The 27,153-nt window shown below is 41.7% G+C and overlaps 1 protein-coding gene across 5 annotated transcripts in view; it reads right to left on the bottom strand.

Annotated features, from left to right (window-relative positions):
* PDE1C (phosphodiesterase 1C) overlaps positions 1-27,153 on the bottom strand; it is a 1,470,255-nt gene that overhangs the window by 305,370 nt on the left and 1,137,732 nt on the right. For all 5 annotated transcript variants that reach the window (XM_073678287.1, XM_073678290.1, XM_073678289.1 and 2 more), the window contains one exon: positions 10,158-10,298. In XM_073678287.1, the coding sequence (XP_073534388.1) occupies positions 10,158-10,298 (141 nt within the window). The remainder of the gene's footprint in view (positions 1-10,157; positions 10,299-27,153) is intronic.

The following is a 27,153-nucleotide window of genomic DNA, read 5'->3' as shown; positions in this document are numbered from 1 at the left end:
CTGTGAGATTATACCAAACTGAACAAGTAGAGCATCAGTGTATTCATAGGTGGATTATAATGAGGGCAGTCTGGGCTACCGCCGGGGCCCGAGGCTCCAGGGGGGTCCATGAATTGCCCCCATTATATTTCAAAATCACATGTTTGTCACCGCCGCGGCCGCAGGTGGTTGAAATGATGCTGGCTGGCCCGGGCCTGTGCTGTCGCTTGTTTAAATTGTCACCGCCTTGCCCGCGGTGATTTAGGTGATGCTGGGCCCATCCTGCCGCATGAAGTCTGTCAGGTCCCAGCATACACAGAGCGGGCTCTTCTTTTCAAAAGCGGAAGTGACTCACACGCCTACCGTAATGGTCTGCTGAAGAGGAGCTGGCTCCCACCTCCTACGCACCGAGGCCTGAGTTGAGAAGATTGAACAAGCCTGCCTGGTCTCGTCTTGACTCCCTCGGTTCTCCTCCTCTCATCTGTCTCTGGAGTCTGGCAGGCTGCACTACAGGACAAGTAGCGGCTGTCTGCACTGAGTGAGGGTCTGACTGCCACACAGTATTCCTAATTTCCTATAAAGTATATAGTATCATCATGTCTGTGGCAAGTGGCAGACAGGCAGTGGTAGTAGGCAGCTGTGTATGAAAGGGCAAGGGGCCATTATTGTAATTTTTAAAATGTTTATATAATGTGGGGGATTGAAGTGGACTGAAACTACATGGAGGCAAATGCCCCTGCACTGCACACATTGGAAATTTTGCCAGCATCATGTCAAATTGTCAAATTCCCCGGCCTGCAAACTGTTTGCCCCTCCATCTTATAAATTTTGCTTGCATCATATATTTACATAAATATATGCTGTTAACATGTTAAATGCTGCTGTCAATCACTGACAACGGTATTTAACTCGCACCCGGCGGAAGCGTGTCATAAGACATGCCCACCGGCGCTCCTGTCACATGATCACGGGGTGCCGATGGATTGTCATTACAGTTAGCGGTCTTTTAAAGACCCCCGTGTTTGTCATTGCAGATCTCTTATGAACGCTGGTCCTTGATGATTTCTGCTGAAACACTGCTATAGCACATGCGATTGGATGATCGCAGCTTCAAGTCTCCTGAGGAGACAATTGAAGCAAGTAAAAAGTAGAGAATTTCTTTTTAAAAAGTATTAAATAATATAAAAGTTCAATAAAACAATCAAAAATATACATATTTGTTGTCGCTGCGTTCAGAAACCCCCGATCTATCAAAATATAAACTAAATTAATCTGATTGGTAAATGACATAATGAGAAAAAGAAATCAAAACACCAGAATGAAGTTTTTTTTGGTCACAGCAACGAAACAAAATGGTATCAATAAAAACGTCAGCACGGTGCGTAAACAATAGTCCCTCACCCAGCACAGATCCCCAAAAATTGAGACGCTACAGGTCTCGGAAAATGGCGTCATATTTTTTTTCTTACAAATTTTGGATTTTTTTTCACCACGTATATAAAAATAACCTATACATGCTTGCTATCTCCAAACTTATAATGACCTGGAGAATCATAACGGCAGGTCAGTTTTAGCATTTAGTGAACATGGTAAATAAAAACTCAACAAACTATTGTGGAATTGCACTTTTTTTGAAATTTCAACACACTTGGAATTTTTTTCCTGTTTTCCAGTACACTATATGGTAAAAACAATGGTGTTGTTCAAAAGTGCAACTTGTCCTACAAAAAAGGCCTCACATGGCAATATTGACTGAAAAAATAAAATAGTTATGCTCGGAAGAATTGATGCAAAAACCGAAAACATGAAAACCGAAAATTGTAATGTCGTCTAGGGGTTAAACTGATTACTTCCTCCAATTGTCACTGCTGAACTGACTTTGGAACAGTTCTTCCTTTATTTCATTTCAAAGTTATGCCCCACGATAATAAAGATGCTAATTTTTACTAACTGGGCGTACACCATAGAACTTCTCTGGGAGCGTGACTGTGCTTTGATTGGCGAGAGTCAAAACTGAGATAGCAAATTCCCTCATAGAAGTTCTGTGGTATACACCCTGTTGGTTAAAGGAAAAATGTGCATATTTATTACTGGGGGACATAACTTTGAAACAAAAGGGCACAGAAGAAAAAGAAAAGCATTCCAGAATCAGAGGAGCAGCAGCAATTGGATGAGGTATTCAGATAAAAAAAAAGATCCAGTGAAAGCTAAGCTTTAAGGGTTAAGACTTGCATATAATTTTAAACTTCCCCTTTAATGTCATAATTAGGGGCATAATCTAAATTTGTACTATTAAGCTCTAAAGATTACAACCTTTATTTTTTTAAAGAAAAACCATGTTTAAGTTTTAAAGTCATGAGTTTTGAGCCAAAGTGAATGCTACTGTGGCTTGTCAAAGCAACTGCACACACCATCTGTTTATTTTGGAGTCAGCTAAGCAGACTCGAGATACTCATTAAAGTCTTTTTATTTTTCATTTGTAGATTCGACAATGCCAAATATGTTACAGTTAGTGTTTGAAACAGTAAGATTTTAAATTGACATTCCAAGGGCTTAATTGAAAAAGCTGATGGGCGTTTTAATGGTTTTAAAAAAAACAAACAAAAAAAAACAATATTTTTTTGAATCTTTGCAAGTTAATTAGGACTGTTTCTTCTTAAAGGATTAATCTCATCTTCAAAATTTAGGGCATGTCCATATATAACAGATCCTCATTTACCATTAGCATGTCGGTCCATTCACCCCTGTTCTGTGATTTACATTAGCTGCTTTCTCCTTATAAAAGTAAAAAAAAGAAGCCTCCAATACAGTCTACGTTGTGCTTTAGTTTAGTGTCTCTCTCACTGAGTTACATCCACTTGGCTATTTATAGCGTACATTTTGTAGGGAAAACTTATAAGTTTGTCAACCAAACACGCTAGAACAACATAACAGACAGCAGCACTTTTCTTGTTGTCAAAAATACTTTAAGGCCACGAGCACATGTTCAGGATTTGGTGAGGAGTGGAGCAATCAGAGGAAAAGTATAATAGAAACACATCACCACTTCTGTATTTATCACCCACTCCTGGTTTTGGCTTACAAATTCTGAAGTAAAAAGCTCACAAATACTCAACGTGTGAACATGGCCTAACACAGACTTTAAGAGCAAAGCTATTAAGTACTGTTCAAATCGTAAAGATTGCCCAAAGCATTTCATTAGAACATAATGGAAATCTAATGAGTACAGTCATGCCCTTAGAGCATTGTACTGTGATTTGCATCTGGAAGGAGCACCTGATATAAAGTAACATAAGTGACACAAAACCATGAATACCATGTAAATGAAAATACACTCCAAACAACTCAGTGACAGACATGTTGAAAATTACCAGTTAGGGAATGGATTCAAGAGAAATCACAAAATATGTCTCAGAATACAAACAAACCAATAATTTAAAAAAATTAAAAGCTGCCTGTAGCAGCAAGGAAGGCAATAATGATGGTAGCCACAAACAGAATTGTGACATATTAAATGGAAAAAAAATCATAGGTGTTCAGAATGGCTTTTGGACAGGTGTTATAAATAACCTATTAGTAGAACATGTGTACAAGAAGTTATATTTTATATAGATTTACACTAAGATATCACAGTGAGTCCATCAATTTAGTACAGTCCACTCTTTTTAGCAGGTCTCAAGGGCATTCTTACATCCAATATTTCAATCCTTTAGCAGGATGGATCCTACTACAGAGGCCCTTAGGTTGTGTTCACAAAGTAGCTCTGCAAGCTAGCCTTATCAAAACCAGAAAGAGAACCTGTAATAGCCAAATTCAAGGGAAAATAGTAAGAACCATGATCCAGAAGTATAATAAAACAGTTCAGATTCTAATCTAGATAGGCATCCAAGGGGTTAAAGAGTCATGTATTACCTATACAGATAGCTAAGGATCAATCTTATATAGGTTCACCATGAGCAGAGTAATACTATGTAATAACTGGCAACTGACAGGTTTAACTAGGTGTAATCATAACTGGCTCAGTGATCGTACTAAAAGAGTGGTAATAAATGGTTGCACATCCAATTGGAAGAATGTTTCACGTGGGGTACCAAAAAGCTCTGTCCTGGCCAGAGTGCTGTCCAAAATTTTAATAAATTATTTAGATAAGTGAACTGATGGTAAACTAATCAAATGTGCAGACAATGCAAAGCTAGAAGGGATAGCTAACACTAGAGAAGACAGAGAAAGTATTTAACAATGGGCAGTGACTAATAGAATGGTATTTAACAGGGATAAATGCAAGATTCTACATCTGGGCAAGAAAAAGGAAAAAAACAACTACAGAATGGGAGGAATTGAATTAAGCAACAGCACATGTGAAAAATATTTGGGTATACTAATAGATGACAGACTGCACATGAGTCAATAGTGTGATGCAGCAGCGAAATAGGCAAACACAGTTCTGGGATGTATTAACAGAAGCATAGAGTTTATATCACGCGAAATAATTATCCTCTTCTACTCCTCATTGGTCAGACCTCATTTAGAATACTATGTCCAGTTCTGGGCACCACATTTTAAAAAAGACATCGAAAAACTAGAGCAAGTTCAAAGAAAAGCTACCATGATGGTGAGAGTACTGCAAACTATGGCCTATGAGGAACGACAAAAGGATTTGGGAATGTTTATCTTTCAAAAAAGAAGGCTAAGAGGAGACTTAATAGCTGTCTACAAATATCTGAAGGGATGTCACAGTGTAGAAGGATCATCCTTATTCTCATGTGCACAAAGAAAGACTAGACGCAATGGAATAAAACTAAAAGGGAGAAGATACAGATTAGAAATTAGAAAAAACTTTTTGACAGTGAGGGTGATTAATGAGTGGAACAGGTTGCCACGAGAGGTGGTGAGTTCTCCTTCAATGGAAGTCTACAAGCAGAGGCTGGACAGACATCTGTCTGAGATGGTTTAGTGAATCCTGCATTGAGCAGGGGATTGGAAACGATGACCGTGGAGGTCCCTTCCAACTCTAACATTCTATGATTCTTTGATTCTGATGCTTTGACGAAACGCTCGTTGGATGAGTGGTGGCAATGCAGGGGGTCAGTATTTCTCCTCTTCCCATTGCATCTTTACATTGCAGGTTTTGCACATTTGATCTATCCATCTATCTCATTATCTTGACTCAGTAGTCCATAGTATTGAACACATCTTCTAGCACTGTGCACTTCACTATTTATGCTATACTATTGGCTACATATTGACACATATTATTGATATGGTGATTGTATCTGGGCTTCCTGACAATTTTTGTACTGAAATTGGAGGAGTGTGCAATATTTAGATTATTTATTTATACCTCCTATGCTCCCGTTTTGTTGGACACTCTACCCTATTTCCTTACCTACTTTTTATTGCATTTATGAAATAAATTGAATATGTTATTCTTCACATATAGTTGATGTGTCCCCTTTCTAGGTTGTTAACATTTAATTTGTATATTTATTTACATACGATTTTAGAAGAATTTTTTAACCAAAATTAAATTGAACCAAATTTGTGCAAAGAAATGCACTTTTAATGTCAACTAAGAAGCCAGGTGATAAAAGTAGGTATATGGAGTTTATAAATATACAAATGTATCATTTACAAATGGAAAGGCATAAAATTAAATGCAATGTAGTGGCACAAATGTACAGTATACTCAAAGCAGTCGAAAAAAAGATTTTCAGTTAAATAGTCCCCAATGTATTGGACTTATTAAAAGTTGTAATAATAATAATCTTTTTATTTATATAGCACCAACATATTCCGCAGCGCTTTACAAAGTTTACAAAGCACAAGTTGTGTGCTTTTATATTTAGATCGACTTCTCGTAAAAATGTGTCTAAAATTTCATTGGGGCAAAATACTCTATTAATAAATGTGGGTCTTATGCATTGTATTGTCTTCTCACTGGGGTACGTTATAGTAACCCTTTCTTCTGCCATCACTATATCTTACAGCACAGTAAATAAAGATGAGATAGTCTGAAGGTTTAGTGATAGAAAACACTGCTGTTGCTCATATAGTAAATTATTACTTTATTGCACCTGGGGCATCAGTGCCCTGAAAGAGAAGTATTTTACTGTATACATTATTTTGAAATGGCTGTCTATGTGCATTGGGATCTAGAGAACAGAAACCTGAAAATAATCAGGAGTGATAAAACGTCCTATATTATTAATGCTCTATAAAATCTCATACCATGACATTAGTGAATTGTGAATTGACAAAGTAATCCCCACAGGCAAAGGAATAGGGGGAAGTCTTGATACTGCTCAAGTCAGTAGCTCCTTCTAAATGACAGAAGCCTTAGCGTACAATGCAGTAAACTGAAGTCCACAATGTTAAAACAGTTAAAAATGTAATTTACTGACGTACATCTTGCTGTGATTATTGTGTGGCATGGAAAGGGGATAATAAATAAAAGTAAGAAGCCACCTCTGATAGCAGAAGGCAGTGTTACAAAAGTTACACTTGAAAGTTTAATGAGCCATAAAATCCACATTTAAAATACTAAAATACACAAAAACTAAAACAGACTCCAAAATACAGAAGCCGTTGATGCTACAAATGAGACTGAAGGGCTTGGTCAGTCTTAGGGCCCCTATACACAATAGATAGTCATTTGGCCGATTGTTCGGCTGCAACAATCTCTCCAGACTTCGATAATACTCAGGAATTAAAGGGGTTTTGCCACGAACAAAAGTTCATTTTAATCCATGGCTGCGTTTAACACCCTGTACAGAACATGGTCTGATCATATCACAGCTCCTGGAAGCCCTTTCCTAAAAGAATATAAGGGGGTCTCATGATAAAACAGACCCCTATATGGTTGTTTATATCATTGGTTTTAATTGTTTGGTCATTTGGTGGTGAAGGGTTAATTTATTAAATATGTAAGCTGTGGTATTCCATGAGCAGGTTAAAACTGTTTTGTCTGGTTCTCCTTGTGCCCTTTTTCCTGGTCCCTGATTAGTGACTTTGAAAACGTGCGGGAAGAAATAAGGTACAAATATCAGCTGATTTCGCCAGCTGGCTCATGTGCCTGTCAGAAGAAAAGAAGATCCCTTCACCCTTCCCTTTTTATTATCTTTTATGAAGTATTTTTTTTTTTTGTCGTGCTGTTTATTTTGAGGGAAAATCGCCAAGCTTTTGCTGGGTGGATTAGGTTTTGTTAATATGGAAAATATTTATTGGTTATAAGCTTATTATTATTTACGATTATTTAAAATTTGAAGTTACCTATGAATAAATGCCACAGACATTTTTATTCCACAATTTCAGTGTCTTGTGTATTTATTTATAGATTAGTGGGTCTAGTGTTACCATGGGCATGGAGGAAGCAAAAGATTATACAGACATTACAGCAGGGGATCACAGAGGAGTCATTTTGTGAGGTAAAATATTGTTTAAAAACAGGCAGTGAAATATTTTACCTCACAAAATGACTCCTCTGTGATCCCCTGCTGTAATGTCTGTATTGTCTTTTGCTTCCTCCCCTGCCCAGGAGATGTGATATGTTCTGTACACGGTCACACACTGACAATAATTAAAATTAACTTTTGTTTGTGGGAGAACCTCTTTAAGGGATACTGTGTTCTCTATGAAAGTGTATAGTTTGACGATGGCTTATTTAGCCGAGAACAAAAGGCTAGTCAGTCCAAGATCAGACATGATGGATCCTTATTTTGAGTAACATTATTTGTAGGGGGAGAGTCGGAAGGCCTCATACACATTAGATGGTCGGCTGAGCCTACTAATATTAGCAGGTTCAGCCGACATTAGTGTAATGTGTATGGAGATCCTTAACATCACGTCGTTACCCCCGGTATCCCCTGATTTATACAGCTAACATGTGCCCGCGATTCACCCGCGGCTATTAACCAGTTAAATGCCGCTGTCAGAGATTAACTCGCACTTCCGAGAAGCGTGTCACTGACTCCGGCTATCGTTAACCCGGTCACGTGATCGTCGGTCACCGATGGGTTGGCATGACAACCCGGGGTCTGCAGGAGACCCCTGTGGTTGTCATGTCTAGATTGCTATGAGCGCCGCCCAGTGCATTTCTGCTACATACAAGCGATCTGCTCATTGCCTGTATGTAGCAGAGGGTATCAGATAAGTGCTGCTTCTAGTCTCCTGTGGATCAATATAAAAACTAAAAAAAAAATTGTCATTAATATAAAAAAATAATGAATCTGATCGGTAAACGGCGTAACAAGAAAAAAATTCTAAACGCCAGAATTACTTTTTTTGGTCGCCGCAACATTGCAATAAAATGCAATAATGGGAGATAAAAACATCAGATCTACCCCAAAATAGTATCAATACAAACATCAGCCCGGCGTGCAAAAAATAAGCCCTCACCCAGCCCCAGATCACGAAAAATGGAGACACTACAGGTCTCGGAAAATGGCTACTTTTTTTTTTTTCAGAAAACTTTGGATTTTTTTCACCACTTAAATAAAAAAGAACCTATGCATGTTTGGTGTCTACGAACTCATAATGACCTGGAGAATAATAGTGGCAGGTCAGTTTTAGCATTCAGTGAACGTGGAAAAAAAAAAAAAAAAAAAAACAACTGTGGAATTGCACTTTTTTTGCAATTTCACCGCATTTGGAATTTTTTCCCATTTTCCAGTACATGATATGGAAGAATAAGTGATGTCGTTCAAAAGTACAACTCGTCCCACAAAAAAATAAGCCCTCACATGGCAATATTGACAGAAAATAAAAAAATTATGGTTCTGGGAACAAGGGGAGCAAAAAAAGAAAACACAAAAACGGAAAATGCTCCGGTCATTAAGGGGCTAAACATCCCTAATATAAAAAAAGAAATATGTCCTTGACATATGCTGTCAGACCATTTGCTTATTTAATTGGATATATTATTTTTTCCTAATCTGTGCAAAATGATCACTAAAGCTTGGCAAACTATTATTGTTATATCGCTGTATGAATACATGGTAGAACATCAAAAAGGAAGTATACAACATAGTGATGTGTGCTAGGTACACTAACCTAATAACTTAAGCACATTTGTTTATAAATTACTAAATGTCTTGCATATTTTTTAGAGTATTGGGAAGAGCAACCATATTAAATTTACAAGCTTAGCAGCTTTTAAGCTTATCCGAACAGATGGTAGGCTGTCACAACTAATATGGCTGCACTTCCGTTTTTCAACAAACATGTGTGCCACAGCAAAAGAGAGTAAATAAGATCAAAAACTCGGGAAGTAAGATACATTTAATTAAAAGACTGCATCTGATTCTTAACGTTTGGTTTACTTAAATATAAACTTAAAGGGAATCTGTCAGTAGGATCAACCCTCCTAAACTGTCTATATGGACATGCAGGTCATAAGATGCTGAATAAAACATAAATACCTTGATACCGGCCATCAAATATCTTATTCCAGAGAAATCCACAATTTTCTTATATGTAAATGAGCTGTTCAGGACTATGGGCCGGACAATGATCTGCATGAGACTTCGCCTTCAGAGATTATTGTGAGTGAAAGGGGAAGTTACTGGTATGAAACATGTAATTAACACAGAGCAGTAGAACTGAACTTTGTCTCATAAACAAACACATTAACAACTGCAGCTCTCACAGCTCTGCTGCATTGCCACAATATAGCAACCATGTCTGCCTGTGGAAGATGAAGAACTGAGAGAAACCTGCAGATTCTCATGCAGATCAGTGTCCGAGCCATAGTCCTGAACAGCTCTTTTACATATAAGAAAAAAATAGATTTTTCTGGAATAAGACATCGATTGCAGATATCAAAATATCATTTTATTCAGCTTCCTATGTACTGTGTGCCCATATAGACTCCTTGGGAGAGTTGATCCTACTGACACATTCCCTTTAAAAATCCTTTGTCTTTCACTTTTACCTGACGTCAACTCTAACCTACATAATGCCCACTAACAATCTAGTCTGCTATAGCTATGTACATGCACAGCAAGACCTGAGGTCAAGGACTTATATACATTACAAGAAGACATAGATCTTAATATTTCTTCTCTATTGCATCATATAGTAATTAAGAAAGCAAAACAAATTCCCAAAATATTGGTCTTAGACATTGTAGATGTATCTCTATAGAAACAAATATAATATTAGATATAAAACTCATTACTTACCGCTAACCCTGACTTAAAGAGAAAGTAATGAACAGTTTGTGTAACATCTGCTGCATGAATCAGGTTGTGATAAGGATTTTTATGTTTAGTATATCCAACTTCCAGTGCCTCCACAAAAGATACAAGTGCAGAGATTGGTATCTAAAATAGAAAGCACTATGATTATTTTGTTTCCTAGATATAATAAAATTAAGAGGAAACCCAACTACTTCATAATGACACTTAATCTAGTAATGAAAATCCTTAAACATGAGACAATAAAGTCAAGTAGCAAAAAAGGACAATGAAGGACATATATACTGTAGATATGACATATATACTACATGTATGTAATGATTGAAAACTTTACCACATCCTGTTGAATATTTGTATCATTATTAATGTGACAGCTGAAATACTTACAGTGAAGATACCCTCTGTAACCAGCAGTTGAGGTCATAAAGGGCTTGTCCAGGGTTAACATATTGATGGCCTTCCATAGGATAAGTCATCAATGTATCGGTGAGGGTCCGACACCCAGCGCCCCCACCAATCGGCTGTCATCTGATCTAGCCCCAGTATATAGCTCAGGTCGAGCTGCTGCCAAATTAGATAATAGCTGATTGGTGGGAGTGTACGAGTTCATCCATGTGTTAATGTTGACAAACCCTTCAAGGCAGCCGAGCTATATGCTTTAGGGTGAATAAATATCCATAGGAAAATACAAAGAAAAGTTAATTTGTTTTTATCCACAATTAATTGTAGAAGAACATAAAGGAAGGGAATAGAAATTAAGATGGCCTGCAATAGTTAAATGTATACACCACTACGATTAATACATTATAATACAATGTGCATTACATTATACAGTACCTACCTGTCTTACAAAGATCCATCCATTTGTGGATTTAGATGTATCCCATTTACAGATATGTCTTTGTACTGGTGAGCACAGACACAGTATTGGCATAGAAATTGCTAAACACAATCACTAGCATTGGCCACTCATAATACATAGGAGTCCCCCATATAGTCCCCGGAAACCACTGAATGTAAATGTATGCATTTATACATACCTTGCGTACAGCAAATATTCATCTTTACCTTATTAGTAAAGCATAGTATAAAAGAAACAGGCTATTTCCGACCATCACTTTCAGTGCCACATCAAAAGAATACATTAATTTATCTATGTACAGCATGAGTCATTGAAACGATTTCCAAATCTCTGACTCAAGTACATCTACGCTATATACAAGGTTTTTTTTTATTTAAATAATGACAGTTAGGCTACAGATATATTTTAAGAAACGTGTACAAAACAAAAGTCACATAAAAAATAAATTTGAAATAGTAAATGGACATAAAACAGAGTGGGTTCACAACTTTACAGCCCTGCCAAAAAGAAACGCTGTGCTCCTGTTATAATGGGACTCCAGTTCTGGCGTAATAGAAGTGGCCATGTATTACATGGCCATCTATTTATTTCCATGGACACTCTGTAATACTACATTTCTCCTGCAGTGGAAAGATTGAGTTAAAATGAGCAGTTACATGAGATGAGATAAATGCTTGACAGCTGCCGGTTCCGTCCCTTTAGGTTTCTAGCTTCATGCATAATTACATAATCTGTGTACTGCAATGATTAGAGTAGTCATGTGGCCATTATGATGCCAGCGATGTCAGTATTGCCAAAATCAATCACATGAAATGAGTGTTATAACGTCAGGTTTATGGTACTTGCTTTTTAAAGTGACTGTTATCATTTGCATTTTGTCATTATCAACATTGATTATTTGTTTTTTTTTTGGCAGTCCATATCATTATTTTACTAATATAAATATGTACTTACTATATATAATAAAAGAAAATGGAGACAGCACACCATTTCAAAAAAGTGAAAAAATTACTTTTTAATGGCCCATATTAGCGACATTTCGACTCTAGGTGTGAACCTTTCTCAAGCACCAATAAAGTGAACAAAGCGATTTCGAACCTTATATAGTATATCAATTACAAATAGTTTTAACAATAATTATACAGATAGGAGCATATCTCATTATAAAAATATGATATACAAACAGTGTATACTAGTTCAAGTATAAACCATCACATTAAAGTGCATCTATACAGATGACATACAAAATACATAAAAAAGTTGAATTATTATTTAAGAGCAGCTGTACATGATTGATCTTTCGATGACTCATCCCATAAATTTTGTCAAAAAAGCGCCGATATCGGCGTCCTGCTGTGTGAAGTGAGCATGCCAGAAAAACAAGGGAGTGGAAAACAAATATTTTGCGCATGTGCAGGACAATCTTTTCACACTGATCCCCATAAATGTAATGCTTAGTATTTGGCTAAGTATTCATCATTTTTAATATTGTAGAGAAAAACAAAAAATACATATATGGGTAATAGTTGTTGAGATGTTGAGAACTATTACTCATATATGTATTTTTCTTTTTCTCTAGAATATTGAAAATTGTGCATTGACCCAGATTATGACTCATCCCATTCCTGAAGAACCTGAAATATAAACTGCTGTTTTTGCTTTTTTGTTATTTCTATTACATATCTTTGTTATTTTTTTTACTATTTTTTTCTATTTTTTGGTTATTATCATATCTTTGGCTCTATTATTGAGGATAGTTATACCAGACTTCAGAGGGCACTGCCCCTTTAAATGTCGCACTATGGCTATGATTTGGACTATATGATCCAATAAAATGCTGGTGCTGAGAAGTGTGTCCTTCACAGGATACACAGCCCCCTTTACGACCTAAGTACATATAAGTGCAAGGCAGAGGGGTGGTATGCAAATTAATACCGGGGGCAGAGTTTTCTTCCAGGCATCGGAAGAACTAATTAACATATAGGATTAAAAGTCTATTTCTGAGCAACAAGCCAGCAGCTATAAGGCATACAGGTATAATTATTTTAATAATTTTATCACCTGTATGCCCATAGTAATAATGATTGAAAGAGTCTCAGGGTGAGACAGATTCCCTTTAAGAGCTGTGCATAAATGAATGGCCATTTAAGCAATTTTGAAAAGATGAGATAGCAAAAAGTTCATCTAGAACAATGTAATACAGAAAATGATTACTTAATGTTATTGCTGCTAAAAATAGTTCTGCAAGCTATTGATTCATATTCTGTACATAATTTTTCACATATTGCTTCAGAATTTTGGCTTAGATTATATTAAATAAATAAAAACATGGTGTAATTTGTTATGTGTTACCTAATTTTAAGACCTTCTAAGGACTAGATGCTTTTAATTACATCCTGACTAGTGATGAGCGAGCACTAAAATGCTCGGGTACTCGTTGCTCGAGTCAAGCAAATTGGAATGCTCGAGTGATCGGTCCGAGTAACAAGCCCAATGTAAGTCTATGGGAAACTAGAGCATTTTTCGGCGGCTCTCCCCGGCGGTCTGCAGAGCGCCTAAAAATTGCCCAAATCGATGGGAACAGTGCTCAAATGACATAGGAACAGCATAGGGAAGACCCCTGGAAGCATTTCTGACTCCCAGGTCACTGCTGTCAACAACGTTGTCAGAGTATTACGCCACTTTTACGCACTCACAATAAAACATGCAAAAACGAAACCAAAATGGATTTTCCTGGGAAATATGTTAAGGAACATCCTTTCCAGGGTAATGACTTGTATATAAGGCAAAATAAATAACCAAAAACAAAAATGCTTCTCCACACCTTGGGCTATGTTCACACATAGCGTTTTTGATGCGTTTTTGAACGTTTGCATTCCTTTCAACGGTGAAAAAACATTTACCAGTAAATGTCATTTTAACATTTTACTACCTTATCTGGCCATGTGGTGTGTGAAACATCATGAAACACATCCTGTTTCATTTATGAAGGAGGGATTGTGAAAGTCACAAACACTATTTTTACAGCCTTGCTATTGTTAAAGGGTCAGCAGTTGGCTATGCTTTGTTGTTCCCATTATTAACGAGTGGGTCTCCCATACTATTCTTGCGTATGCAGTGACTGAAACGGCTGGCAAAAATTTGGAGGAACTTCAATGTCCCTTGCAAGAGACGTAGAGGTCAGAGGGTTTCCTGAAAACAATGTTCCCATTATTAGGAAGTGTGTCTCCCATACTGTTTACCTATGCAGTGAAGCAATGGATGCCAAAAATTTGGAGGAACTCCAATGCCCCTTGCAAGAGACGTAGATATGTTGATATGGTACATATGGTGGTGATAAGGTGGTGGAGGATGAGGATGCAGAGAAGGAGGAGGACAAGAGCAAATAGACAAAATCAGGAAGCGTATACTCATGTCTGGGTGTGAAGACAGATGTGCATGGGAATAGAGTTAGACCTCTCAAAAAAAAGACACTGTATTTGAGTTTATGTTACGCTGCTATCATTCGGTGGTGTTGAGAAGTCTGGCCCAATGCAGCCCTTGTTCATTTTTATAAGAGTCAGCCTGTCAGCACTTTCAGTTGACAGGCGCATGTGCCTATCGGTTATAATTCTACTGGCGGAACTGAAAACCCACTCTGACAAAACGCTAGCGGCAGGACAGACCAGGACCTCCAAGGCGTAGAGTGCCAGTTCATGCCACGTGTCCAGCTTGGATACCCAATAATTATAAGGCACAGAGGAATCACGAAGGACATTGGTACAGTCAGCAAGGTACACCCTAAGCATCTTCTGCAACTTTTCCCTCCTTAAGAGAGTACCCCGCGCTTCAGAGTTTGTGCGATGGGAGGGTCTGAGAAAAATGTCCCAGAACTTTGACAGTGTTCCTCTGCCTCTGCTCAATTACATATGTGCCTCTCTCTCGCCTGTACTCCTTGGTTGTCTAACGAACTGTGACCTCTGCCGCCAGCGTTTTCAGATGGGATTTTTTAAAACAATTCCGCAACAAGGGCCTTGTCATACTGCACCATTTTATTAGGCCTATCCTCCAAGAGCATAAGAGACAGAAAGTTCTCCTTGTAGCGTGGGTCTAGAAGTGTCACCAACCAATAATGACTGTCACCCAAAATTTGAACAACGTGAGGGTCAGAGGAAAGGCAGTGTAACAAACTCAGCCATGTGTGCCAGACTGCAAAGAGGCAAGACTTTTGTGTCCTCACCAAGAGGACGACTGACCATGCTCTCCTCCTCATTAGTGTTGAGCCACCCCCGTAGTGTTCGAGTTCGGTTCGGTTCGTCGAACACCCGTGTGTTCGCCGAACTGTTCGTCGAACTGTTCGTCGAACACCTTCGAACACCGTTAAAACCAATGGCAGGCAAACAATAACACATAGAAACACATAGAAAACACCTTCAAAGGTGTCCAAAAGCTGGCAAACTGCTCAGAAGACACAACTAACACATGGAAAAGTGACAAGTACATATAGTCATGCGAAAAGAAAAGAGGTGGAGGAGTAAAAGGAGGGGGAGACACAGATATAGGCATGTCATGCCCTTCTAAAATCCAAAAAGTGAGAAGCCGAGACGGCCAGTCCGCTCCTGCCCGTGCCACCTCCGTGTCGCCGGGTTTGTGCCAGAGCCGCGGTGAACCCTGACGGCCAGCCCCCCTCTCCCAATACTGGTGCCTGTCCGCTGGTGGGTCGAGAGAGCCCCCCTGTGGTGGAGGCAGCTCTAAGCTTTTTAATTTAAATTGTCCCTCTAATTTGAATGAATACACTTTAAATCCATTTACAAGGATCTATTGGAGGGCAAGTCTCATGCCAGCAGCCGCGTAATTCCAGCTCCAGTAGCGTCCACTAAAGCTGCTGCAGTTAAAAAGCTTTTATAAGGATCGAGCTCGGCTGTCCACCGCAAGGCATCCTAGTGCCAGTCCCAGCCCCTATGCCTTGGGGTGCCTCCTGATGCTCTTCACTAAGTATTCCGTGGTCCCGAAGCATTTCCTTTGAAAAAATTAAGTGTCCAAACTACAGGTGGTGTAGCTTGCTTAACAGCCGGGATAATCCGCTGACTAGCAGACACTGCTACTAGGCACAAAGTATTTCCTGGGCTAGATGCAGTTAAAAATTTGTAAGTAGATACTCTCGTTGGATGCTGAGAAAGCTTTCCATAGAGTCTCCTGGCACGCCATATATGATTCTCTTAAAAAGCTTGGGGTAGGGGTCTAGGGGACCCTTTTATAGCCAAAATCACGGCCCTGTATCACAATACATCACCTAGGCTGAAGATAAATGGAACTGTAGCACCGAGGGCTCGGTTGCTACAGACGTATTGCACCTCACCCAGAGGTGTGATATCTCACTCTCAGATAAGGATGGAGTGTGGATCAGGACCCGACACCTGCATGCATTACACCACATTGCCGTGGGGCAGGGCGACCAATATGCCCCTGAGATGGGCACGACAGTCCCTGTCCCTGGCTGGAGTGGGGGGAGGGAACACTGAGGAAGGGGAACCCTGCAGTGCAGGAGCAGGGAGGAAGCAGTTCCTGGGTGCATTGAGAAGGGAGTATAAAAGGTGGGCACCATCTTAGTTCAGTGCAGAGAAGTCTGAGCAGAAGTGGCAGGGAGCAGGGGCTCTGCATGAGCTCTGCTCCGGAGGCGGGCCTAGTAACAGAGGCCCAGGCCTGCAAGAGGGAGAAGGAAGGAAGAGGAGCGGAGAAGGCTCCAGGAACGAGGAATGAAGGGATCCCAGGGGTGCGGACGGGCGAGTCGCCACCGCACGCCCGAATCCACCTGCGTGGAGGGGTCAGGCCAAAGGGGGAGACCGGTCCCCGAACTAGTGGAGGCAGGAAACGACCCTCAGCTAGAAACCGGAGGCTCTGACATTTTATGTGGCGCAGCCCCTTGCTCCACCCGCTAGGAAGGCACCACATAGGGTCAGGGAAACTGGCGCCAAGTTTACCAAGAGGAGGCCCGAGGCAGCCGGACAGAAGTGTTGGTAAGAAAGGCCAGACAAAGGACACACAAAGGGGGTCCTGTGAAGCGCTCCAAAGTTATCTGGGAGTTGTCTGAGCCCCTCACCTGGTGAGCACAGTACGACGTGGGCAGCCGTTACCTGCAGACGTGGTCTGGATAATAAGAACTGTGAGTAAAGGCCCTGAACTGCATCACTGACTCCGTGTCGTTACTGCTGCTGCCCTGCACCATCACCCCCATCCTCCGCATACACTGCCCTGAGGCTATACTCCTCCCGTGGGGAGTTATGCTACGCTCTGCTGCACCCACAACACCAGCCTTAGCGGTCTGCCCTGTAGCGGCGGTTCACTCTGACCGCAATCCACGGGTGGCGTAGTCGGACATTTAAACATCAAAACCACATAAATAGTTCCGCCACTGGTTTGACCGCCCTGAGCCACGGAACCGGATCGCCGCCACGAAGACTACAACCACCAGCATCCACCAAAAAGGGTCCGGCTCCGGGTGTCCCAAGGCCCAGGGGGTGCGTCAGAACATTTTCATCACCTTTCACAATCACCAATGGGACAAGGCAGGGATGTCCTCTGTCCCCTCTCTTATACATCCTAGTGACGGAGCACCTGCTCTCATCAATTCGCCATAACCCCAATATTAGGTGGATTGAGGTGGGAGGCACCGAGTACAAGTGCTCTCTATTTGCTGATGATGTCCTAGTATATATCACTCAATCACATATATCCATCCCTGCTGTTATGGCTGAAATAGATCACTTTGTTACATGGTAAAATTTTAAAATCAATGCAGCGAAGTCTGAGGCCCTCGATGTTTCCCTCCCTAAATCCATATAGGATTCCATCCAGTCCAACTTTCCCTTTGCCTGGCCCTCACAGGGTATCAAATACTTAGGAATTCCTATTCATAGAGACCTCTCCCATCTATGTTATCTTAATTTTGGGCCCTTTATTGAACAATTCCATACAGACCACGGTTGGCAAGTTAGAACTGTAAGATTCACTACGTGAACCACTGGTGTTTTGTGGAAAAGCACATGTACACCGCGTTCCAAATTATTATGCAAAAAGTGTTTAGGAGTGATAAGGGAAGAATTTGTTTGTTTGTCAGTTAAACTCATTGATGGTGATGTGTGTCAGGGCTCTTTATATCACTGTAAGCAATTGCAGACACCTGTGCTAATTAGTTTGGCAGGTGTGTCCAATGAAAGGCAAGACTACTTAAGAAGGCTCTCTCACATTATTAAGCAGCCTACATTTTCTGCCAAAATGGGAAAGAAAAAGGATGTGTCGGCTGCTGAGAAGCAACAAATTGTGGAGTGTTTAGGTCAAGGCATGACTACAATCAACATTGTGCGATGATCAGGATGAAGTGTCTTGGCAATCAAGAAGTATGTAGCTGATTCACAGTACACACGTGTGCGTGCTGATAAGGGCAAATTGAGGACTCTTTCCTACAGGCAATTACGTCAGGTTGAAAGAGCAGCGGCAAAAAAGCCTTGTCATAGCAGCAGACAAGTTTTTGAAGCTGCTTGTGCCTCCAACGTCCCCCGAACAACAAGATGCAGGGTCCTTCAGAGGTTTGCAGCTGTGCATACGCCATCCTGTCGACCTCCTCTATCCACTTCACACAAGCAGAAACGGCTCCAGTGGGCCAAACATTACATGAAGACTGATTTCAAAACTGTTTTGTTCACGGATGAGTGCCGTGCAGCGCTCGATGGTCCAGATGAATGGAGTGGAGGATGGCTGGTTGATGGACACCCCACGCAAACACGGCTACAGCGCCAACAAGGAGGAGGTGGAGTAATGTTTTGGGCTGGAATCATGGGGAGAGAGATTGTCGGCCCCTTTAGGATCCCTGAAGGCGCTAAAGATGAACTCCATCATGTATGTGGATTTTCTCAAACAGCACTTCCTGCCATGGTTCAAGAAGAAGAACCGTGTATTTCACAGCAAGATCATTTTTCTGCATGATAATGCACCATCTCATGCTGCACATAAAACATCTGCATCTCTGGCTGATATGGGCATAAAAGGGGACAAACTTATGGTGTGACCCCCATGCTCCCCTGACCTCTACCCCATTCAGAACCTTTGGAGCATCATTAAAAGGAGTGTCTATGATGGCGGGAGGCAGTTCACATCTAAGCAACAGCTCTGGGAGGGTATTCTGTCCTCATGCAAAACAATTGAAGCAGAAACCATCCAAAACCTGACAAATTCAATGGACGAGAGAGTTCAGAAGCTCCTTTCGAACAAGGGGTCCTATGTGAAAATGTAACATCACCTAGAATAAAGTTTTGAGTTGAAAACTGTTTGATTTCAGTTTCTAACAACCTGCTAATGCTTATAATTTCAAAAATGACTATTTTTTTGGTCTTTATTAAAATGAAAAGGTTGATCGAAAAGTTTGGGGGATCTAAGAGTGTGGCAACCCAGTAGTCATGATTACTTCGAATTCTGACAATATGAGGGTCATGCTGCAGGTAGTGCAGCAAGAAGGCACTTATGTGTCTTGCGCATCTCGGAGCCCCAAAATTATTTTCCGGGCTAGATGCAGCTAAAAATTATTTTTAATTTTAAATCTGGTGAAGCTTATTATAGATGGCCTAATAGGATCAGTGCTGCACACTGCTACAAAGCCCAAATTATTTTCCAGTCAAGATACAGATAAACATGATTAGTAATTTGAAAGCTTAAAACGGTTGGTAGGGTGATTTTAACCAATCATCAAGCTTTTACTCTCCCCAGGATGACACAGGGGTAGAAAAGTCGTTTCGGATCCATGATTTGTTCATCTTTATGAACGTGAGTCTGTCTACATTATCAGTGGAGAGCCGCGTGCGCTTATCTGCCAGCACACCACCAGCAGCGCTGAACACACGTTCAGACAGAACGCTGGCTGCGGGGCATGACAAGATCTCCAAGGCGTAAGTGGCTAGCTCCGGCCATTTATCCAGATTGGAAGCCCAAAAAGAGCAAGGGTCCAGTGACACAGTCGTGGCTTCAATGTTTACTTGGAGATACTCCTGTACCATCGTCTCTAGGCGTTGACTATGTGTCAGACTTCTTGTCTCCTGTGGCCTTGCAAAGGATGGGCTAAAAAAGTGGTGAAATGATTCCGCAAAATTGATGTTACCAGCAGATACTGTGGTTCTGTTACGGTTTGAGTGCTGAACACTTGACGGTCCCACGGTTGGCAAGTTGGAACTGTGAGATTCACTACGTGCACCACTGGTATTTTGTGGAAAAGCACATGTAAGATTCTGCAACAGTCTCTGCTGATACTCCTGCATGCGTGCATCCCTTTCTATGGCAGGAATAATTTCTGCAAATTTACTTTTGTACCGGGGATCTAACAGTGTGGCAACCCAGTAGTCAGGATTATTTCTAATTCTCACAATTCGAGGGTCATGTTGCAGGTAGTGCAGCAAGAAGGCACTCATGTGTGTTGCGCATCCAGGAGCACCAAGTCCCTGTTGTGTTGGTGGCGAGGTAACAATCATGCTTCCTTCCTCTGTCCTCTCCCCCCAACCTCGCACAACAGAAATGTGATCAAGGTCTCCCTCATCTGATGAGTCTTCCATCAGTTCGTCCTCCACTTCTTCCTGGGCTCCTGCACCTTCCTCACTAGTTTGGCTGCTACCATGCGCCCTGGTAAAATCATCTCCCCCACCCTCACATGCCTGCCGCCCTGGTGCTGCCGACCGTCTGGACCTTGCAGATGTTAGCCCTTCCGCATACAACTCCTCCTCCTCTACTTCCTCCACCTCCTCTTGTGCCACCACCTGACTCCGAATTCTGTTTAACATGTGCTCCAGCATGTAAATCACCGGAATAGTCATGCTGATAATGGCATCGTCAGCACTAAACATCTTCGTCGCCATTTCAAAACTGTGCAGAAGGGTGCATAGGTCCCTGATCTGAGACCACTCCTCCAGCGTGATTTGCCCCACCTCTGAATCTCGTTGGCCCAGGCTATATGTCAGAACGTATTGCACCAGGGCTTGTCGGTGCTGCCACAGTCGCTGCAACATGTGCAGAGTTGAATTCCACCGGGTAGGCACATCGCATTTTAGCCGGTGAAGTGGCAGGCCCAACGACTTCTGTAGAGATGTAAGTCGCTGAGCTGCGGGATGCGAACGGCGGAAGTGAGCACACAGCGACCGTGCCCTCTGCAGAAGGCCATCTAGTCTGGGATAGTGGGCTAAAAATTGCTGGACAACCAGGTTCAACACGTGAGCCATACAAGGCACGTGTGTGACATTGCCCCGGCGAAGGGCCGCACCCAGGTTTGCAGCATTGTCGCACACGGCCTTCCCTGGTTTCAGGTCCAGTGGAGACAACCATTCATGAAATTGGTTCTCCAGAGCTGACCACAACTCCTCAGCTGTGTGACTCACATTTCCCAGACATTTCAATGTAAAAACCGCCTGATGACGTTGAGCCCTACTGCCAGCATAGTAAGGAGGTGTGCAGGATCCCTTCTGCGCAGTTAGAAAGCTTGTGGCATGACCAGACAGGCTTTGGGTGCAGGTGGAAGACCGAGAGGAGGTTGAGGAGGCAGAAGCAGTGGAGGAAAAATTACATAAAGAGGATTGACGCACAACTCGTGGGGACGGCAAGACTTGGACAGCAGCCCCTTGTCCTGCTGTCACCATAGTTACCCAGTGCCCAGTCAGCGACATGTAACGCCCCTGTCCATGCCTACTCGTCCAAGTGTCTGTGGTGAAATGCACCCTGTCACACACAGAGTTTCTCAAAGAAGCGGTGATGTTGTGTGCGACATGCTGGTGGAGCGCAGGCACACCTTTCTTTGAGAAGTAGTGCCGACTGGGCATCTGGTACTGGGGCACTGCGACGGACATAAGGTCTCGAAAATCCTCTGTGTCCACCAGGCGGAAAGGCAGCATTTCTGTAGCCAAGAGCTTGCAGATGGTGAAATTCAACCTCTTAGCTTTCTCATGGCTAGGAGGAAATGGTCTTTTACTTGTCCACATCTGAGGGACCGAGGGCTGGCTATTGTGCTTAGACGGGGTTGATAAGGGTGTCCCCGGCAAACTGCCGGTCTGTGAGGAAGATGCAGGCGGACATGTTAGGTTGCCTTGATCCAAAGGTGGTGCTATCGATGTCGGACAGCGCTCAAGACCAGCTGGTGTTACCACCTCCAAAGAAAATGATGACCTGCCAATCACGCTGGCTGTTGCGGGTAAAGAGGTGGCAGGTCTGCGCCCCAAAACAGGTGTGACTGCTGTCCCCCCAGTCACAGAGGATGAAGAGGCCGCGGATGCACAAGATATGGCAGACGGTGGTTGGCCCGGCCGGCTAGACCGCATTGTAGCACACTGAGCTTCCCACTGCAACTTATGCTTCATGTCCATGTGCCGGTTCATGCATGAAGTACTCAAACTATGTATTTTTTGGCCTCTACTTAGCTTTTGCTGACAAATGTTACAGATAACACGAGTTGGGTCATCTTTATCGATCTGAAAAAATGCCCAGGCTATGCAAGGCTTAGCACCCATGCGACCTGAAGAGCCACCACGACTTGTGGTGAGAGGCAGAGTTGTGTTTGAGGATGCAGTTGTTGACGTGCTTCCAGTACTACGTCTCTGTCCAGGAAGGCGCAACCTGACCTCGTCGTCACTAGCATCTTCCTCCACCTCCTCTGCTGACCTCATCTCTTGGCTGACTGTGGGTTGACAGTAAGTGGGATCTCCGACCTCATCATCATCACCCTGTGCGTTATCACACCCGTCGTCCTCAGAGCCAACCGTTCCCGCCCTGACAAAAAACTAAAGTTGTCGCTCCAATCAGGTATTTGAGTCTTATCATCGTCTTCCTCATTGTCTCCACCAACAGGAGTTACAGTTTGGGAATGAGGGTCTACATTATGGTCAGAACCTTCTGCGTCTGGTCCTGGATCCGACTCATAAAGATTCTGGGCATCAGTGCAGATCATTTCCTCGTCTGGATTCACAGAAGCGCTTGAGTCGACCTCTGATTCCCAGGCTATAGTATGAGTAAACAGCTCTGCAGACTCAACCATCTGTTCTACCTCATACTCAGACGGGCAGCTGGAGATTTGGGAGCTGTGAGGAAGCAAGTGCGATTTGGGTGACACCTTTGAGGACTGGAGTATTTGTGATGTTGAAGTTGATGTGGAGGAGAGCCCACTTAAAGGAGCACTTGATATCCGTTGAAGCACCTGCTGTTTTTGTGCCTCATCTGGAATTTGTAGCGATTGGCGTGGCCGTAAGAAAGGGATCTTATCACATTGTCCGCTAAAAGAAGTAGACATTTTAGTTTGGCTGGAAGATGGTCTTTCTTCTGCACCTACCCCACGGACACAACCTTTTTTCCCCTTCCCAACACGCCTATTCCCCTTTCCACCAGCAGCAGGCCTTTTTCCACTCATTTTGGTGGTTAACTAATTCACAACTCTGGAGTTGTTTGCACAAAAAAACAATGGATGGTAACCGAGCAGAGCTGAGTGGCCAAACTGTGGTATTAGGCCAAAACTATTGGCTGGGTTAGATGCAGAAAAAAATTATTTTTAATTTGCAACCTGATGGAGGTCAGTATAGATGGACTAATAGACCAAGTCCCACACACCGCTAGAAGCCCAAATATTTTTTCAGAGCTAGATGCAGAAAATTTTTTTATTCAATTTGCAACCTGATGGAGGTCAGTATAGATGGACTAATAGACCAAGTCCCACACACTGCTAGAAGCCCAAATATTTTTTCAGAGCTAGATGCAGAAAAAAATTATTTTTAATTTGCAACCTGATGGAGGTCAGTATAGATGGACTAATAGACCAAGTCCCACACACCGCTAGAAGCCCAAATATTTTTTCAGAGCTAGATGCAGAAAAAAATTATTTTTAATTTGCAACCTGATGGAGGTCAGTATAGATGGACTAATAGACCAAGTCCCACACACCGCTAGAAGCCCAAATATTTTTTCAGAGCTAGATGCAGAAAAAAATTATATTCAATTTGCAACCTGCTGGAGGTCAGTATAGAAGGACTAATAGAACAAGTCCCACACACTGCTAGAAGCCCAAATATTTTTTCAGAGCTAAATGAAGAAAAAAATTATTTTTAATTTGCAACCTGATGGAGGTCAGTATAGATAGACTAATAGACCAAGTCCCACACACTGCTAGAAGCCCAAATATTTTTTCAGAGCTAGATGCAGAAAAAAATTATTTTTAATTTGCAACCTGATGGAGGTCAGTATAGATGGACTAATAGACCAAGTCCCACACACTGCTAGAAGCCCAAATATTTTTTCAGAGCTAGATGCAGAAAAAAATTATTTTTAATTTGCAACCTGATGGAGGTCAGTATAGATGGACTAATAGACCAAGTCCCACACACCGCTAGAAGCCCAAATATTTTTTCAGAGCTAGATGCAGAAAAAAATTATATTCAATTTGCAACCTGCTGGACGTCAGTATAGAAGGACTAATAGAACAAGTCCCACACACTGCTAGAAGCCCAAATATTTTTTCAGAGCTAAATGAAGAAAAAAATTATTTTTAATTTGCAACCTGATGGAGGTCAGTATAGATGGACTAATAGACCAAGTCCCACACACTGCTAGAAGCCCAAATATTTTTTCAGAGCTAGATGCAGAAAAAAATTATTTTTAATTTGCAACCTGATGGAGGTCAGTATAGATGGACTAATAGACCAAGTCCCACACACCGCTAGAAGCCCAAATATTTTTTCAGAGCTAGATGCAGAAATTTTTTTTATTCAATTTGCAACCTGATGGAGGTCAGTATAGATGGACTAATAGACCAAGTCCCACACACTGCTAGAAGCCCAAATATTTTTTCAGAGCTAGATGCAGAAAAAAATTATTTTTAATTTGCAACCTGATGGAGGTCAGTATAGATGGACTAATAGACCAAGTCCCACACACTGCTAGAAGCCCAAATATTTTTTCAGAGCTAGATGCAGAAAAAAATTATTTTTAATTTGCAACCTGATGGAGGTCAGTATAGATGGACTAATAGAACAAGTCCCACACGCTGCTAGAAGCCCAAATATTTTTTCAGAGATAAATGAAGAAAAAAATTATTTTTAATTTGCAACCTGATGGAGGTCAGTATAGATGGACTAATAGACCAAGTCCCACACACTGCTAGAAGCCCAAATATTTTTTCAGAGCTAGATGCAGAAAAAAATTATTTTTAATTTGCAACCTGATGGAGGTCAGTATAGATGGACTAATAGACCAAGTCCCACACACCGCTAGAAGCCCAAATATTTTTTCAGAGCTAGATGCAGAAAAAAATTATATTCAATTTGCAACCTGCTGGAGGTCAGTATAGAAGGACTAATAGAACAAGTCCCACACACTGCTAGAAGCCCAAATATTTTTTCAGAGCTAAATGAAGAAAAAAATTATTTTTAATTTGCAACCTGATGGAGGTCAGTATAGATGGACTAATGGACCAAGTCCCACACACTGCTAGAAGCCCAAATATTTTTTCAGAGCTAGATGCAGAAAAAAATTATATTCAGTTTGCAACCTGATGGAGGTCAGTATAGATGGACTAATAGAATGATGCTATGCCCAAAAGATTTTACTTCACTAGGTGCAGTAAAAAAATTGGTATTCTATACACAGGTGGTATATCTTGCAACACAGATAGGCTACTCCACTGACTAACACACTCTGCAATAGGCCAAAAAGGATTAGCTTTGCTAGATTCAGCCAAATGCTGTGAAAAAAACTTGCACAGCACTGGCACAGACCTGCCTGGCAAAAACTGATAGGAACTGATGTAACCTAGTCCTGAAAAGGACTCCAATTACAATTAGTCTTTACTCCCACAATCTATCTATTTAAGAGCACAGACCTGCCTGATAAAAGTCGTAGGAAATGCTGTAACCTAGTCCTTAAAAGGACTGCAATCACAACTATTCCCTACTCCCAAGCTATCTGTATATTTGTGCGAAAATTGGCTTGAAATTAACAAGGTATAGCGCACACAGCAACAGCGGTGCCGTCTAACACGCAGCTGCAGCAGTGAGAAAATGGTGGCGACGGGGAAAATGGCTTGGTCTTATAGGGCAAGGACATGTGACATACACTGCCAATCACACATGCCCTTGCTTGTGTGAAAAAAAGCACTTCGCTCCGTGTGTGCGCTGCTGATAGGCTGACAGATTGCACCTCCCCACTGCAAATGCGGGAAAGAGAAAAAAAAATGGAGATCTTCATTGTTCCTGCAGAGATCCATCCCCTGCCCCTCCCCCCGCCCCACTGTACACTCAAACTGCGTATTAACATTAATTTTCATCATTACTGAGAAAAAATCCAGTTATGATTTTGGTGCACGAACAGTTATCGAACATAACCTCGAACAGCCGAATTTTTCTCAAATTGTTCATGTTCGCCGACCGGCTCGAACACCGCCCAAAACAGCTCGAATTTGAGATTGGCGAACAGTTCGAGTAGAACAACGCTCATCTCTACTCCTCATCCTCCTTCTCTTCCTCCTCCTCCCTGTCCTTCATCCACGCTGAACAGACGGTATGACAGTTGTGCAGGTAGTATAGTCTATAGCGCAGGAAACTAGCTCTTGTTCTTCCTTCTCCTCCTCCTCATTGTCACCCAATCCACATTGGAATGAGATGAGGCTGGGCCATGTGGAATCACCCTGTATGGTTCCTTGCTCCATCTCATCGTGCTCCACCTGCAATGCATCCTCTTTAATTGTGAGCAGAAAGCATTTCAGAAGACAGAGAAGCGGGATGGTGATGCTAATTATGGTGTCATCGCCGCTCACCATCTTGGTGGAGTCCTCAAAGTTTTGGAGGATGGTACATATGTCAGACATCCATGTCCACTCCTGAGGTCTTATGTGTGGAGTCTGAACTGAATACCGACGACCTTGTTGATGCTGGTAGTCAACAACTGCCCTCTTCTGCTCACAAATCCTTCCCAACATCTGCAATGTAGAGTTCCAACGTGTGGGGACATCGCAGATCAGTCGGTGAGCTGGAAGCTGCAAATGCTGCTGAAGCACGGCAAGGGCGGAGGAATCTGTAGCTGACTTTCTAAAATGGGCACACAGGCGGTGTACTTTGACAAGATCCGACAGATCCA

The sequence above is a fragment of the Phyllobates terribilis genome, unplaced genomic scaffold (genome assembly GCF_046119375.1).
Source record: "Phyllobates terribilis strain yellow unplaced genomic scaffold, ASM4611937v1 Scaffold_4__5_contigs__length_816908805, whole genome shotgun sequence".
NCBI classification, from domain to species: Eukaryota; Metazoa; Chordata; class Amphibia; order Anura; family Dendrobatidae; genus Phyllobates; species Phyllobates terribilis.
Note: the sequence above shows the minus strand (reverse complement) of the source record. Positions and strands in the feature narration are given on the sequence as shown.